Genomic DNA, 18482 nt, shown 5'->3' on the forward strand with positions numbered 1-18482 from the left:
TCGGTTCTTTTTTGTAACCAAGTACTAGAATATTATGTAAAGGAATGTTCTTGCTTTTATTACATTATTTGTGTACTGGCAAGACCTCCGCACCGCAGCATTCGACGCTAATATCACACGTATGTAAATGTCATTTATTATTAACATTTTTTTACACTTTTCTCTTCGATCTCGTTGTTTTATCAATTAAAAGTTCATTAATTCGCACTAAGTTTTCCATTTATCGAACTGTGATCACAACTTGCCGCCGAAAATCATGAAATATCCGATACCTAACCTACAATGGAACATCGATAAATCCAAGAAAATTATAGTTCACCGTCAATTATAAACGAAAAGTAAATGGTTAAGTACTCCAGCCCTCGCGAGATGGTGCTCAGTACAGAGTGGGCGCAGGTGGAAGTGATTGACCTGACCAGCGACGGTAATGGGCTGGGGTTCAACATAGTAGGCGGGCGGAGCACCGGGGTGGTGATCAAAGTCATTCTGCCCGGCAGTGCCGCGGACCGCGATGGACGGCTGCAGGGCGGGGACCATGTTTTGCAGGTGGGGGCCGTGAACCTGCGCGGCTACAGCAGCGAGCAAGTGGCCGCCGTGCTGCGCCAGTCGGGCTCGCAGGTGCGCCTGCTGGTAGCGCGCCCCGTTGACCCCACCTCCTCCGACTTCCGCGCTCTCGGCAATCACGCGCCCATCGTGCCTACCAAGATCCTCTCCGACCCGGAGCAGCTAGACAGGCATTTGATCGAGAATGGCTACAACGAGACCTACAACGCCATCCCGCAGTGCTACGAGGAGCAGTGCAATGAAAACAGTTCCACGCCCGAGTCACACATGCCATTCCCCATCGCGGCCTTTGTTGACATAGTCGGGAGGAACCCCATGGCTATCGGCCAACATCCTCTTATGATGAATCCTGTGTCTCCCGTGATCACCCTCTCCATGCCGCCCGACATGATACCGCAATTACCTTCCCCTCCAGAAATGGAAGTCATCACGGTTCTTCTGAATAAGAATGTGTACGGCCTCGGGGTGACGGTGGCCGGGTATGTGTGTGAGAAAGAAGAACTCTCCGGAATATTTGTCAAGAGCATCATCGAAGGCAGTGCGGCGGAACTGAGTGAAAAAATTAAAATCAACGATCGCATCATTGAAGTAGACGGAACTTCCTTGATTGGGAAAACAAACCCGCAGGCCGTAGAAATCTTAAGAAACACAGGCATATCAGTAAAGTTAGTTCTAGAAAGATATCTTCGAGGTCCAAAGTACGAACACCTTCAGCTGGCTCTCTGGAGGGAGGACTCCCCTCCCTCACCCCCCTCTCCATCCATCACAACTCTCTCGTGGTTTCAAGTGCAGACCGATAATGCCGAGAGTTATACGGAAATTGAGATGGAACAAGAATCCTACACAACCATCGACTCGACCATCCTGGAGCCTGGAGAAATAGAGGATCCACCTCCTGATGTCATTGAGAAAGACCTCGAGGCGCATCTAGAAGAAATAGATTCTTATAAGACCAAGTGGAGTGAAGAAATCGGAGAAGACAAAGAAATTATTATTGCCGATATTAAAAAGCTCTCCGGTCTCGGCATCAGTCTGGAGGGAACCGTGGACGTGGAAGGCGGTCAAGAAGTCCGACCTCATCACTACATCCGTTCCATCCTCCCTCAGGGGCCGGTGGGTATGCAGGGATCTCTATTAGCCGGAGATGAACTTCTCCAAGTCAACGAGCATTGCTTGCACGGGCTCAAACACACACAAGTTGTTTCCATTCTAAAAGAACTTCCTTCAAGTGTGAGATTGGTGTGTGCCCGTAATTCAATAGACATCGGACCCAGAACTCTGATTAACATGTCGCAAGACAGGGAGGGTTTTGAAGCTCGTAAAATAATATCAGGCAGTATACACAACATACCGGCAATGATCAAATCTCATTCCGACGGGTCAATCAACACTTCCAGCACTGCAACGCTAACTGACCATTCCATCTCCAAGATCTCCAACATATCCAAGAAGTCGCACTCCTTAGACTGCGTATCAAACCTGGCCATGTGGATGGACGAGGAAATATTTGTGGAGGTAACTAAAGGGGAACAAGGTCTTGGCTTTTCAATTCTCGATTACCAGGACCCCATAGATCCGGAGGGGACTGTGATAGTTGTGAGGAGCCTGGTGCCGGGAGGGGCTGCGGAGAAGCACGGACAAGTGTCTCCAGGAGACAGACTGTTGTCTGTGAACGGCTGCAGCATCAGGAACGTGTCCCTGGACCAAGCCGTGCACGCCTTGAAGAGTGCCCCTCCGGGACTGGTGAAGCTGGGAGTGGCGCGCCCGCTCCCGTCCACGGAACATTGCAGTAAATATAGTAGCAATAGTGAAACACTGGCCACCAAGGTCACCAGTTAATATTTAATATAAAGTTAGGAACAAGAAGCCACGCCACTTCTCCCGATCTCAACAACCAACCTTTATCCAACACTCAATTATCATATCTTCGTTACACAGTATACAATTTCACTTCATTTGATGTATTTTTATATAAAATAGGTTAAATTTTATCTCAAAGAAAAAATGATTTTATTTATTGTAGCGTTTATCTACATTTTAGTCATGTAGAAAACATATTACGATGATTAAATAATAATTACAAATGGCACAGCTAAATTGTTGTTAATTAATTAATTAAATTAATATTTAACCTTATTGAAATTCTTTAATAAATCTAGTCAAATTTGTTAATGTCTTAAAGTCAAATAACGTTAAGGCACCATCTTACATGTGTACTAATTAGGAAATGGAATTTAATAAATTGCATTGTATACACAATTTTTATAACACGGGATCAAATAAACAAAGTAGTGAGAAAGTCAGATTAACAACATATATTTAAAGCTTTACTTGGGAACTAACATAGTTTTGATATTCAAGTTTATTGTAGGGCTTGTAGGTGCTTTTGAACTAAATCTAAACAATTATGACATTTTGTATTGGCCGAAAGTACGTAACAAACACTCCTTAATTAATTATTATATAAACTAGCGATGTGATGTATAAATGCAATAGAAGTTAAGTACATTCAAAGTTCCACATTCAGCCTACGCAGAAAAGTCCAACAGATTGAATAAATGGCTTGTAAATTTGTGATGGAACATTATAATACAAATTATATGTTGTTATTTTTATATTGTACGATAAACTATTTTGTTCTTTTTACATTGTATGATAAACTATGTTGTTCTTCTTACATTGTATGATCTACTATGTATGTTTTTCTTTGCGTTTTGTGGTCTATTATATTTATAGCATATTTGAATATCTTATCATTGTTAAAAACCATTTGTAAATAATGAAATTGCGCACTTGATGTTGCCAACAAGGTTGCATCGATAATTATTAATATTCCCAATTCACAAAATAATTAAGAAATAATTCAAAATAATCTAGTCAAAATTACATAACCTTACAGTAATAAAGTAACGATGTAGATTTTTTATGGCATTCTTTAAAAATATCTAAAATTAATGAAGAGATTCCCGTTCACTCTAGAAATCACTAAGCGACCAATTTCATTTTAATAATATCTAAGTAAAAATAATTAAATACATCTGCTTCTGACGCCTATTCATAAGAAATCTTAAAATTGTCACAAGAAACCAATATAATGTAGTACATGCTTACATAACTGTGAACTCACTTTTATAAGATAATAATATTTGTATAATTTCTAAAATCCATACTGCAAAGCTAATTTAATCACCACTTGGTGTTGCAAAGAAACCACGTACGTATTCCCAAATTCTGGCACCAAGAGAATTAATATCACTTTACCTAAACCATAAGTTCAAACTTTGCAAAACAAGCACTGGTGTACGGTTTCGTGTAGAATTTCATAACATATGCACTGTGTATGGTCGACTTTATTTGCAATGGAAATGTATTAGTGATTTCTGTTGAGAGGAACTGCTCCACAACCTTTTTCATACACTTCAATATGGATTTGAGGCAAAAATACTTGGCCATACTGAATAATTCTTTTTTTAATCAAAATGTACAGCAAATTTCTAGTACAGATGTGTGCTACTTTATTTATTTGTGTTTGGTGATTTAGCAGGGGTGCCCCTTTGGGAGAAACCCTTTGACCTCTCCAACTGGTCTCAACCCATTGCCTTGCGCCGTAGTGGGAGGGATATACATTCATATGTACGTCACTCCTGGACACACTGATTCCTAGATTACTACCCAATCCTCATACCTTTTATCTTCCCATAACTTCCTCTCCTTAAAACAGACTCTCCACAGAGCATCCCAAAAGATCACATTGGCCGTGAGGGAAATTATTTCCTCAGGGCTTCCTGTGTGGGGTTAATGTAAAAAAAATAAAAATGTTAATATAAAACATAAATCACAGATATTGTGACAGATTTATGTTGGAACACAAATTTGTTGTACAGGGTGTATCGGCACGTACCCGACAAACTTTAACCAGCTATTCCTTAGCACATTTGGAGTAAAAAAATGTTATGGGCACTTTGCTGTCCGGTAACATTTTTTTTTAATAAAAAATTTATCATTCATATTTTCACCACATGTCACCACTGTTTTATCCTTTGTCACAGTTTGAAAACCCATCTGGCAATATTTTATTTTAGTTTCGTTGAATAATATACGTACGCACCTACATTGGCGCGCACAATCACAACGAAATGGCATGGCACCATTCGTCTCATTTTTAACTATTATTATTTAGTGTGTATGAAAGAGCGAAGACGCTTTTTGACACACTTGCTAATAACAGCTGTTGAACACGAGAAACAATGCCAATGACAGTGACGGAGTGTGGATTTATTTTTTGTTTTTAATTGAAAAAAATGTTACCGAACAGCAAAGTGCCCACAACATCTTTTACTATAAATGTGTAGTTTACATAGTAAATTATACAAGATTATTTTTCCATTAATTACCATTACCTCTAAAATCATAAAATATTGAATTCTTTAATGAGCTTTATTTGAATGTTGTAAAAAGTTGCTATACCTCTTGATTAAAAAAAGAATTATGCCTTTTGATCAAGTATTTTGATCTCAAATCCAAATTTAAGTTTTGTATGATAAATTTATGCAGCAGTTCCCCTTAACAGTTTTTTTTTTTATTAAAATCGTTTGGTTAATAAACTTTTTAAATTATTGTCTTCCATAGTGCTTCTAGTACTACTGTACTGCATCATATTCTTCCATTCTTGTTGTTTTAAGGACCCAAATTGTCCAAACATCGTTAAATCCTTTGTAATATAAATCGTAAAAGCACAATGTTTTGCTAAATTGTTTAAATTTAAAAGTGTGTGCATGTTTGTGTGACTAAATATTAAAAATAATAATGAAGTCCCCCTTATGCAAAAGTCAATTCCAAACATACAAGTTATCAATTACTTTTCTCTCATCGATCAACTACTCGGTTGGCTGAAATCTATTTCTCCTCGGAGGGTATGTCATGACAATATTAATAATTATAATTAAATACATTACTTGATTTAGAAATCTATCTAATCAAAACTTCATATGTAATTCTAATAGGAATTAACTCAACAGCTCTGTTATAATATTGCGATTACCACTTGAGTGATATTTAAAAAAAAAACGCCTCAAGTGGTTCCTTGATATTTCATCAAAATGAAAATTCAACACACCTTTAAAAAGTAATATAGAATCATTAAAAGTGATGAAACAAAAACTAGGTTTAATAGTTACCTATGTAACCTATCTAACCTAGTTTTTGTTTTGTCACTTTTCATGACTTTACACCACTTTTTGTAGGTGTGTAGAATTGTCATTTTGATGATAAACCCGGTCACCGCCTCAAGTGATAGAGATTTCCAGTTTTAGATTCGGCCGCGCTCATTCCAAAAATAATACCTCAAATATTAATATTCAGAAACATATAAACTCCTTACTTTGGTTTAAAGCCAATGAATCCACCTATATATCATCGATTATTCCATATTTTTTGGGATTTATGATAAAGTACTAAATTCAATTTAATTCATTAAAATCACCTTCTTACAGATACCCAAATTTGGGTAGCTATTGTTCAAGATCATTAGCGGTGCTACCCAAATTTGGGTAGCTATTGATCAAAGACATTAGCGGTGCTACCCAAATTCGGGTAGCTATCACTCGAGTAGATAAAATCAAAAATTGTAATTTGATTCTAATTTATGTTGACTTGACATTTATTTGCAATAAGCTCTACCAATATTTTGAATTGATGCTTAAAAGGTCCTCAACCTTTTTCAATATAATATAATATGCATTACATAGTAAGAAAACAATCTAGGAACATAGATAAAAATGTGCTGCAATCTATTCAATTAGTATTTGTGTTAATATAATTTATCTCCTACTTTCTGTCCCCAACTAATTAATTGCACAACTTATTCCTGCCATAAAAGTGATTCCTATTATTTATGCAAAATAGACATGACCTACATGATAAGGCTTTATATCACAGATGAAGTAGGTGCGGAGAGTATAATGTGTTGCCAGCCAGTATTATTAGTTCCAAACTATTGCAACTTTAATCTGTTGAATCTAGACTTTTAGAAGTAAGAAGAACTAGGCTGTAAGATTCTAGTGTCTTGTAAAATAAAATATAATGTATCTTTATCCCACCTAAAGGATAAATAATTCACTCTTTCTTAGGGTATTTTTCACCTTAATAATATTATCAACATTGATTCACTTTGGCTTCTCGTGGTGTGACGTGTATTGCTGATAAATAATCAATTATTTATTGAAGCTCTTTTATTTTATAGCGAGGAATTGAAACTTCGTGTACATCAGCCTGTGATTGACCTATTATTAATTATTGTGATTTATTTAGTTACATTAGCTCTTAAATGAAATATTTTACGCAATTTTCAGAACTTACCTCCTCTTGTGTAATTAAAATCGAATGAAATCTAAGAATTCGTTGTGTCCTAAACCCAGGAGGCGAATTCCTATCAAATTCTGTAAATATTGTGGGTGAATTGTGAATTACGAACCCATACCGGAACAGTTACAACAAGTTAATTCTTTTACTACTAATATCGTGTTTATAATTGGTTAGGCCCCCAGTTAAGCAGAAATTCACGTGTGACAAAGTCATCAAGTGGTCATTAGTGCCATTTTTTTTTGACAGTTGAAAGGTTCCCGTTAATAATAACAATAACAATAATAACAATATTTGGGTGAATAGCGCTATTTTTGTGAAAATCACCTCAAGGGCGCTATACAAATATACAATATATTTCTTCAATGAGCTGACTATAGACTAAACAACTATTATCAACTTATGGCTAACAGATTGCATCCACCGGTTCTTCGATCACTAATACAAAACTATATGTACAATGCATTTGATCAACGATCGTGATGCTGCTAATGGACATGGATTGCAATTTATTTACATTATGTACAGGCAGATAATATAGATACTGGACCATACTTACCTGCGAGGTCACTTGAGATAATCACTGTTCTTTGTCTATTAGAGAAATTTATATACAGTTCGCACACAGAGGACATAATTGGAACTTGCGTAATTGGAAATGCTATTATTAATTCTGGTATTTAGGTTAAACGCAGATTCTAAATCTATTTAAGCTTTTGAATAAATTGTGATCAGCAGAAAAGGACAGCTATCATTTTGTCAAGCTTGATAGAAAGTTATTACAACTTGATAGGAAGCTGACACGCATCGAGAATCATTTAATGGTGAACTTTAAATTGTCAAAAAACAAAATGGTGCTGAATGACCATTTGATGACAATGTTACATTTGAATTTCTGCGAAACAACTGGGCACATATTTTACTATTCCATGTATAAGCCGTAAATAGGCGACAACAAATTAATAGATCTAAAAATTTGCATACATTGTAAAAGATACAATAATTTTTTATTACATACTAACTGTACCCCGTCACGCTTTGCTGAGGCTGATTCTGTCTGTGCAGATAGAGAAACAATAGCGCGTGTTGCTTTTATGTCCAACAGGTGGCGATGTTTTTACCTGTATTATGTACATCTACATAATATAGCGTCGACGGCAATCCATCACCGCGTAAGTCATCCTGCAATGCCAATCTATGGTGGTAATCAACCTACATCGTCGTGCAACGAAAACAGTATCGCCGCATCTCAATCGCCTCCCGTTTGGGTAAAATCATCACCGGTTTTTTGTCTCTCCTGAAAAGTGGCCAAGTATGATTTACGCGGTGATAGATTGCTGTCGACGATAGGTATATAAAAACACATGCGTATTCAAATGCAACATTGTGTCAAAATTACAAAGCAATCTGTGAAGAACTTTCGAATGAACATTTACATTTTTATTTATATAGATTATATCCTTGTATGTATTGCATTCTAGTCATTCAATGTGATTTTTAACATGTATAATTTTGTGGCACCTTTTGTAATATTATTTGCAACTGCATAAACACCATTATGATTTTCTCTAATAAACAAAATAAGAACTAACATTATTTTTTTTATTTTTTTTTACCGATTACCTGAGGAAAAAAATTCCTGTTCAAATTGAGAATCAAAAATCTCAGTGTCTTTGACAGTGTCGTCATTGTTTACAGCTTTTTCACTACCAATATGAACATCAACGAGGCCTAACCCGTTGTAACCGTCAAAAAATTTCCGAATTGCGACGGACCACACTAGTTATGATCCCACAGGGCTGGGCGACTTTCAGGTTGAAACGTCTGTGAGTGAAGGCACTCTACATGAGCAGCTCCCGCAAGTTCCACCAACACCGGTTCCGTTCCCAAAATCAGTCGGTTAGATTTTTTCAAAGACAAACTCACGCTCGTGTGAAGCCGGTTGTATTATAAAATAATTTTCAGTAAAATTTCTGAATTCCGTTTACTTCTAAATACGCCCAAATTATTGAAATAACACTTCGTTTCAACTTAACCACTTGAAGATTTTTGGCATATTATGGCAAGTTTGCAAAAGCGTCTCGAGCGATCGCTTGCCATAACGGTGAAATCTAAGTGGATTTATATATGTTTCCATATTAATATTTTAAGGGACAATATTAATTAAATTGAAAAGCGAACACCACCGCTCAAGTGGTTAATTAGCACAAGATACAAATACTTACATCAGGGAAGATGTAAAAAATAGCTTATCAGGTTCTTCGTTTGGGTTATTTAAATAATTACTTTGTCGAAACATGTGAAATTTTTAACTTTGAAAAAAAATCGTAACTATAATGCATCTTTTACATACATACATCTCCCCGACGTAAATAGTTGTTTCTTGTAGTTACATTAATAGAAATGAAGTGTTATTTAAATAATTTGTGAGTAAGTATTATGAAGTACAGAAGTCAGCTGTGAATTTGAAATATAATTCAAGCGTGGTAAACAAGTCTAATATTGTGAACACTGAAGAGATAATATGATAAAAACATATTATGGGCATGTAAATCTAAATAAATATCTATGTGTCCAAATTCGGCGATTCACCACATTGTTTAACATTTGGAATCGGGCTGCTAACTCCTTATGTAGATGGTGATAAGGTTTAAATTCCCGCTTACCCAGGTTTTGATTAATGGAAGAACAATATATAGCCAAAAAATGTGTTTTATTTTATTTTGTGAAGTTCAGGCACAAATATGTTTTGCAATCATTTTCTAACTTAATTTTGCCACATTATACAATAAAACCATAACCGAAAATGGGTTCGTAAGTAGGAGATTTTTAACTTTAAAGCAATTTTTATATGTCTGATACTTTATTTTAGACTTAACGAAAAAATTCTGTACCGTAGCTCCTGCTCTTAATAAAATGAATCATGACCCATCGCTAAACCATTCCCCCTTTATTTTAGAGGAAATTAATTATGTATTGATTTGCTACGAATTAAGAATGATGTTTGTTGTTTTCAGAAAGCAATCTACTGCCATGTCATGGGTAAACAACAAGCTGATCCTGTACCCCAGCTTCCTCGTCACAGCCGTCGGAGGCTTATGCATTTGGAAGTATAACAAATTATATATTTTCATACCAAATTACAGAGGAACCATCTTATAAGGTTCCCACTTGAGAAATTTGGTTTTTCGATCACATGAAGACTGAAATTTAAAAATGGCTTAACGGAAACTCGTAGTACAAGCAGGAACTGGTGAATCTACCTGATATTTAGAGTCGATTTTGTAGTATAACTTTTTTTGATTTGAGATTTCTTTGAAGTTCAAATTTTTTACCGCAAATTTGAAAAAAAATCGGTCGCTACGGGGTAATCAGCTGTTTAATATCTTAAATTCGTCAGCTCCAAAAGTTTGTTTAACCTTGTAATTGCTGAAAAAGTTAAAAAAAAATTGAAACCCTCAGTCGTAAAAAAAGTTTTTTTTTGGATCTTATATGTGATTTAAATCCACCAGTTTCCCGCTTGTACTACGAGTTTCTGGACATCATGTATCAGGAGTTATTTTTTCCATTCCCTCAGCAAACCTTCACTATATATTCATCTATTTAAAGAAGGTATATGTATAATTAATTACAGTGTTTTTATTTCCGTAGTGCTGGAATCAGTATGGTTCCATTTTGGTAATCTGTTTATCTTTTTATGAAAGAGACGTTTAGATGGTTTTGGCATGTAGAGTGGATGAATGTTGAAAGGTGTTTAAGGAGAATATATGTGCGGAAGTGAATGGTGGAAGAAGTCGGGGACGCCCGAGGAAGACATGGCATTATCAAGTGAATCAAAACTTGGGTCAGGTCATGTGAAGAGTCAAAATAACAGAAGAGTATGTGTGAGGCGATATATATGAATGTGAATTAAGCAAGGAGTGTGTGCCGAGACAGAGTTGTGTGGCGGTCTATCCGCTCTGCCTAACCCTGCCATATTGTTAAAGAAATGTTTTTTTAATTTATTTTAGGGATAGTAATTCGGGGACATTCGTAGATAAAAAACTAAGAGCTGAAGGTAAAATCGCTATAGTAACGGGATCCAACACAGGAATAGGGAGAGAAACTGTAAGGGATTTGGCCAGCAGAGGAGCAAAGGTATATTTCACGCATTCTTGTATAATCTGCACAATACACAGTGTCCTTAAACTCGTAGTACAAGCGGGAAACGGTAGAATCTATATCACATTTGAATTCGTTTTTTTGATTTGAGCTTTAGTTTTCGAGTAAATCGAGTCCAAAATTGAAAAAATTTGTCACTATGGGGTTAATTTCAGCTGTTTAATTTCTTTTAAAATGTGTCGAAGCTTAGACCTGTCGCCAAAAGTTTTTCAATCCTTTGCTGAAAGAAGTTTTATAAAATCAAAATGCTCAGATTGCAAATAAAAAGGGTTTTTTGGGTTCTCTGTGAGATGTAGATTCAACAGTTTTCCGCTTATACTTCAAGTTTTTTGATACCGGTTATATGTAATAAATAGGCGACTTTGCATTCTTATTTAACCTTTTCAATGCTATTTATCTCAACACGCGGTAAGTGTTGACAGAATGTATTGTGTTTAATGAAACTTAATGGATCACAAATGCGACATCCGAGTAGATCAGGTTAACTCGAGGACTGCTTATTTTTTCTACTTTCGACGTGTAAATTCACAATATATATTTTTAGGTTTATATGGCATGTAGAGACATGAAGAAATGTGAAGAAACGAGGAAAGAAATAGTAATGATCACCCAGAATCGCTATGTGTACTGTCGCCCTTGTGACCTGTCTTCCCAGCAGTCCATCAGAGACTTTGTGAAGACCTTCAAGGAGGAACAGCCCGCCTTGCATATCCTCATCAACAATGCCGGCGTCATGCGCTGCCCTAAACAAGTGACCAAAGAAGGAATCGAGATGCAGCTCGGAGTCAACCACATGGGGCACTTTCTTCTTACTAATCTCCTGCTCGATTATTTGGAGGTATGTTGGTTGTTTGTCTTTGAACTAAAGAAATATTTACGTTTAATATAAATAAGTTTAAACCTTAGGTTGCCAAGATATTCACCGTGGATTTCCTAGCAGCTCGTCCCACTTGCATCGATTTTACGATATTTTAAACCGTAAGAAAATTCTTCTAGCATACTAAAATATATTTTATTCGCTTGGCAAGGATATAAATATCTTAAATGTATTAAATGTATATCTTAATATTATTCTATCTTGTTGTTTCGTCACTTGAAAATATGTTTACTTTATCTGTGAAAAAGCGCACCTCAAAACTCTATGTCAAATGTCATAATTTCGATTTTCAAAAGTTATAGTGTTGTATTTGTTTAGAAGAAATCCTCATATTACCTATTTTTAATTAAGAACGCTTATTTGATGGAAAATATAATAAAATTCAAAAATATTTTCGTATATTTTCATTACATTATAATTATTTTTTATAATATTAGAAAGATTAAATATTTCTCTGAATATAAGTAGCTATTCTGAGGAAATTACATAGGATAGACATATAAAGTTTTATAAATACATGAACACATTTTCTGTGAAAATAGTGTCAGCTGGCGTACAGCGGGTGATTGGCATTTTACCCCTGGCATTCTAAAGGTTAACATACCCAACCTCTTTTCCGCTTACACAAAAGTTCAGTAGAAAACAATGTATTATTTCAAACACTTCATTGTGCGTGGTAATGGTGTGTACAGTGTAGAGGATTAAATTATTGAGTGATTGTAGATAGCAAAGTCCTGTTTTAACTCGACCGTCTTGTATTTCGTCTATCTGTAAATTTATTTGTACATTCCGTTTCGACATGGTGGCCATTTTAACGGGTCATTCAAGATTCTTTTCAAATATGAAATCGTCGTGTTTATTTGGACTTTTTTATTCGACTCTATACTATTATAGAGTTTGAAAAAAGAATTATCATTGATATAGCAACATTTCTTAAATCTTAATTTTAAATTTTAAAAAAATTTACTCAAATTTTTAGTTTCTAATTCAGTAGGTAGGTATTAAAGTACCTACTTACAAATTTTATGATTTCAGAGGAACTTTTGATTTTGATTTATTAAATAAGATAAAATTAGAAACACACTTTTTGGACGCAATGTCTACTGTTCACAGAAATACTAGTATATGTTTTGTTTGCCTTCTGTAGTACGTATTGAAATGAATGTGTTGCACTTTCTTCTCGAGCAATGTCAGCATATCTGCTCTGATGAAGTCCACTGCAAGGCTCTCGTAAACATTAGCTCAAAAAAGAGGAAGTGCAACACGGCTCTGTACCCCAGAACATCTGATTTGTGTTCGCCTTAATATATATTTTTATTCTGACTTACAGAAATCCGCCCCCAGCAGAATCATCAACTTGACAAGCTCAACACATTCCCTGGGGAAAATACACCAAGAAGACTTGAATTTGGCCCAAAATTACGACCCCACCACAGCCTACAACCAAAGCCAGCTTGCACGCATGCTGTTCACTGTGGATTTATCCATTAGATTACTAGGTCAGTAAAGATGTTAACAATATTATCTCTCGATTCAATCTGTCATTTTTTTGAGCTTCTTTAATACTTTTTTTTTTATGTTACACCACAAGAGCGCCCCTGTCTGTACAGTGTAAAGACAGGGGAACTATATCTCCATCCGATTGTCAATCAGACCAACTGCCCTCATTTGCATAGAATTAAGTAGGTTTTTCAGGTGCATATTCAATTGTTGGACATAGTTGAGATTTGTACAGGGTTAACAGCTGGACACTATTCAAGTCAATTCAATTTGTTTATTCCTTTAAAAACATTACAAAATTACATTTTAATTCGTTTTTAAGTACATTTGTAAAATGATATTACATTATAAATAAACAGTGTATCAACTATACCAGCATCAATAGAGCATCAACTTCACCATCAGCTGAATATGTCGATATCTGAATTGATTCTGTTCAACAGCAAGACTGCTCTCCCCACCGGCATGACCTGCAGGCAAGTTAGTCCTGCAGGCCGGGAGATTTAACAGACTATGCTGTCGGTGACGGAGATAACCATCAGGAACTTCTTCTTCTTCCTAGCACTATCCCAACTCATTGCCTAGGTAGGCTGTTGGGGTCGGCTCTTCTCGTTCTCAGGTTATAGCTTCTTCGGTTCTGAGTGTCGCTTTCATCTAGGCCGTTTCTTTGTAGGATTTTGGAGCATTGGGTCATCCAGGAGTTCTTTGGTCTACCTCTGGATGACTGTCTTTGAAGCTCTATAGACATTGCCTGCTTCACTGTGTGGTCTGGTGGTCTCCGTCTTATGTGCCCATACCATCTTAACCATCAGGAACATAGAGACTAATACTCTCCATGATAGTCGGATTTTCAAACCATCCACGAATCAGTTTGAAGTGCAATACAATATGCACATCTCTTCTGACCCGTAGATGGTTCATACCGAGCATGCACAAGAGAAAGTCAGTAGGATAGAGCCACGGGTAGTAGCCATACTCCCTCAGGAATCTGCTTACATTTTACAAGACGTGTTCCATCTTATCTTCTGTTGACTTGACCCAGTGTCATCTTTATATTGCAGAAACCAAAGTGACAGTGAATGCAGTGGACCCCGGTCTTACAGATACCGAAATAACCCGTCACCTGCCTTCCACAAAGTCCTTCTCATCCCCGATAACCTACATGTTAACCTGGCCATTCATCAAGAAGCCCACCATGGGCGCCCAGCCGGTCGTGTACGCAGCCTTAAGTCCTGATTTAGAGAATGTAACAGGACAATTGTTGAGGTAATTAATAACATATAATGGAAGAAGAAAATAATACTGATAAATCTAAACAAACATGCAACAGAAAAATAAAAGTAATTGAACCCAGGATCTCTTATCTTACCGGAATTGTCGTCTTAAACCACTCAACCATTGCGACCTATTTATTAAACGTCATATTTGTCAACATAATATTTCTAGTTGTGACCGTTATCTTTTTATTTTTCTGTGTCTTGTTCTGTTTCATGTTTCGTTTAGATTTATTAGTATTATCTTGTTCTTCGATGATATATTACATTGATGCGTATAACCTTCAAAATAAGTTAAAAATAAAAAGTTGTTCCAGAATAACATATAAGTTTATAATTTTGAGAATCATCATCTCTCTCATGCTGCATATACATATCATGGCAGATATTTAGAGCCATATATATAGATATTTATATTTATTCAAATATTTATACTACGTATTTTAGCAATATGTGCATAAAATCAATCAATTAAGTACATAAATAACCGGAGAATAGCAAAAATATTCGATTTTACAATTTACATATTTCAAATACATAATCTATATAAATAAATTTGATTCCTTGACGGTCAGAAACATTATAAGGATTATGTAGATACTAAATAATGTAATATTTTATACTTACTATTTTGGCATTTTTGTAAACACAGGAACTCGCAATGCTTTGAATAATATAATGGAATGAATATTTTTTTCTAAAACCGATTGCAAAAATTTTAAACACATTGACCAATAAGAATGCTTCATTTAATAGGCCATATCTCTGAACCAATCATAATTTAGAACTAAATTCCTGTTCCAACCAATCAACGAAATCCAAAAGTACTTACCTAGAACTCGTAATCGAGTTTACACACAGAACGGAGCAAATTGTCACGACTTGGATACGAGTTACGTGCAAACCGCAGCATAATTTAATAAATTTCTAATCTTCTCTTTGTGTTTGTTCCTTTCTCCTCTTTCATAATTGTTTTTTCATCGTTCATTATGTGTCCGAAGTATTCGTTCACGACGTGAAGACCTTGCACTTTCTTTTTGCGAACATCGGACTTCAATTCACTTAACACCATTAAACTATTACATACATCTCTTGTGCACTTTAATGTTCCTTTTAATATTAAATTCATACTTTGTTTACTTATAATCATTTTTGTTTTACTTTCCAGCGGTCAGGCGGTCGACAAGATAGCTCCAAACGCATTGAATATTGAGTTGGGGAGATGGCTATGGGCCGTCAGTGAGAAGTGGACTAGACTCAGGGAGTAAATTATCACTTGTAGTTAGTTATAGAACTATGTATTAAAGAGGTCAGAAGCAGTCTCAAAGTAGCAAGAATTAAATTATATAGGTTCATGAACCTTTTCTCGAGTAAGTAGAATAACAGGCATAGACAACAAACACTACAGTAAAACTCACATACATGTAAATACCCAATACATGGCACCTTAACACACTTCCATTGGTAGGGTACTTTTACCTTTTACGCCGGTGTTACTTGAATGACTCCAAAGACATTGCTGTCCGATAATTCTATATGAATATTGTATACCAATCTTTTTGCAAGGGTCCCTACTATAAATATGTTTATGTATAAACAATGTGACAAGTCTCCAATTTTCTTATCTTGTCTCTTGTTTGGAAGAATATTTAATCAAAAGAAAACTATACTAAACCTGTAAAACGGGTTTTCAATCCTTGCACTTATGGCACTGGAGATGCGGAAATCATTACATTTTTTGTTGTTGTAATGATTTGTGCGAAAGCGAAAACCAAATTTTTGTAATGTAATAAAATATGTAAATTTTTTTAAAACATTACTAAATGGCCTAAATCTGACTTTAACATCAGCATTACAAAGTAGGATTTAATTTCAGTAATTTTATAGTTGGAATATGGTGACTATGTAAAAAAAAATTCATTCAAATATATGTATTATTTTCAAAGATATAACAGTTTAAAGCAAAATCCAATTTTTCGAATAGGATCCTATTTTCGCCTGCTTGAAGTGTGTTAAGGAAATGTAAAAACTTCATTGATTGTTAAACTTTACATGTTGACTAAAATGAATAACATTCTAAAACACAATGACTTAAACAAAATTTGCTTCTGTATTGGGTAGATGGCGCCACTAGATCCTTTTTAAAAATTGAGACAGTGTCATAAAACATATTGTAATATGGAGGTGACAGTTTTGTTGATTCCCTGCCAGTTCTTGGAGCGCTGTCAGGTTTTGACTCAGTCACCTTATAATGTTTTTCCACAAAAATCTTTATACAGTAACCCTTGACAGCCATACATTTTTGACACTTTATTCTATTTACAATCGCCAGCCAAGCTATTTCAGTATTTGTATGCTTCTCTGTTAAAGTCCCGTACAAGCGTAGTTGTACACGGCACTAGAGGGTTGAATTTTCCTTTTACGCCTTATGGGGCGTGGCACTGATAAAATTATAGAAGCACATAAGGCTAAAGGCATGAACATAATTTTACTGTATAGCCACAATAAGTTAATATAGATTAGTAAAGAGTGCTGTAAATCCAAATCAACAATTTGATTGAGTTCATAATATGAAATATTGTTGTTTTGTTTTTAGTGAATAGTAAAAAAATATTAACACAAAGACACTGTTTTAATTTATTTTTCCATATTATTTTCAATCTCTAAATAGTATAAAACAAAGTCGCTATCCACGTCTGTCTGTTTGTTTGCTTAGTTCTTCTTAACTACGCAATGGATTTTGACAGGGTTTTCACTATCATTTAGATAATTTCTTCCGGAAGGCTTTTATATATGTTGTTGTGCTTCGCAGGGCTCAGTGACCCATTGGGACTTGAACCCGTGTTATAAATTGGCTAGCTCAGTGAAAGGGTAAGCAGATGAGAATCGGATACTATCAGGGGTGAGGACTTCTTCATTCATCAGTTCGTCCATCGGTCAGGAGGTTGGAAAGGCCATCACAATAATAACACATGAGTAAGAGGTACAAGGTATATTAATCATCTTCTAAAGAAACACAGGGTTAAATTGGATCTCTACTCTCTTCTCTCTCTGTGACGACCGGATGAAACGAGGATTTCACATGTATTAATGATTTGAACACAAGAAAGAGGTGTAATGGAAGCTTACAGGTTTCCAGGTTCTGATGGTGGGTAGCGGCATGGCGTGTCGAGCCGTAGATGTACTGCGTCTCCGGGGTACGTAACGGTCAATCGTTATTGCGTCACACTTGGAATTTACCGGAAGCAAGGCTCCAACGGTGAAGCTGGAGTGGAGATGACGGCACATGTTTGTGACTTGGGTGCGAGATATTAATTATAAACTAGAACAAGATCACGTCTGTTTCTAATAATGCATAATTTGCGCGGCAATCAATGCGAGCGTTGCTGAATTTGTTCCGCGAGCGGCCACGCTGTTGAGGTGACCGGGGTCAAAATTAGACTGCCGGCTCGGCGGGCAGCGATGGGTCTAGAGCCGTGGACACTGTGGGTGGTCCGTCACGTATGCCGCGACCGTTTGCATGGGGAAAGTGGGGTTAAAGTGAGCATCCTTTTTATGTAGGGTGACTTGTATTACGTAACAATGTATAATACTTTTATATATGCATATTATATTTATATAAAATAGAGAAAAGGCATTGTTTTGTAATCAAGTCGGAAAAAATAATTCTGATACATCCAAATAATGTACTATCTAATTGTATATCTTAAAAGGCATACAGAAAAATCCGCAGTTGTGTATGTCTC

The 18482-nt window shown here is 35.9% G+C and overlaps 1 protein-coding gene and 1 pseudogene across 1 annotated transcript; both read left to right on the forward strand.

Moving 5' to 3' along the window:
• Positions 1–74: 74 nt before the first annotated feature.
• Positions 75–17350, forward strand: LOC149417102 (retinol dehydrogenase 13-like). The gene is made up of 7 exons (XM_089640769.1): positions 75–119; positions 9942–10034; positions 10935–11061; positions 11630–11923; positions 13293–13461; positions 14524–14728; positions 15905–17350. Exons 2-7 carry the CDS (start codon positions 9958–9960, stop codon positions 16002–16004), a joined length of 972 nt encoding a protein of 323 aa, XP_089496895.1. The 5' UTR covers positions 75–119; positions 9942–9957; the 3' UTR covers positions 16005–17350.
• On the forward strand, positions 132–2534 carry LOC149417103 (patj homolog pseudogene; annotated as a pseudogene).
• Positions 17351–18482: the final 1132 nt, after the last annotated feature.

Source organism: Hesperophylax consimilis, chromosome 16 (genome assembly GCF_061612785.1).
Source record: "Hesperophylax consimilis isolate HC1 chromosome 16, BYU_Hcon_1.0, whole genome shotgun sequence".
Taxonomy (NCBI): domain Eukaryota; kingdom Metazoa; phylum Arthropoda; class Insecta; order Trichoptera; family Limnephilidae; genus Hesperophylax; species Hesperophylax consimilis.

Excerpts from the sequence above, each read along its gene's own strand:
- LOC149417102 (XM_089640769.1), top strand. The coding sequence starts at position 9,958 with ATGTCATGGGTAAACAACAAGCTGATCCTGTACCCCAGCTTCCTCGTC. Across the intron at positions 11,062-11,629 it reads TGGCCAGCAGAGGAGCAAAG|GTTTATATGGCATGTAGAGA; the intron begins GTATATTTCACG and ends ATATATTTTTAG. Across the intron at positions 13,462-14,523 it reads TTTATCCATTAGATTACTAG|AAACCAAAGTGACAGTGAAT; the intron begins GTCAGTAAAGAT and ends TTTATATTGCAG.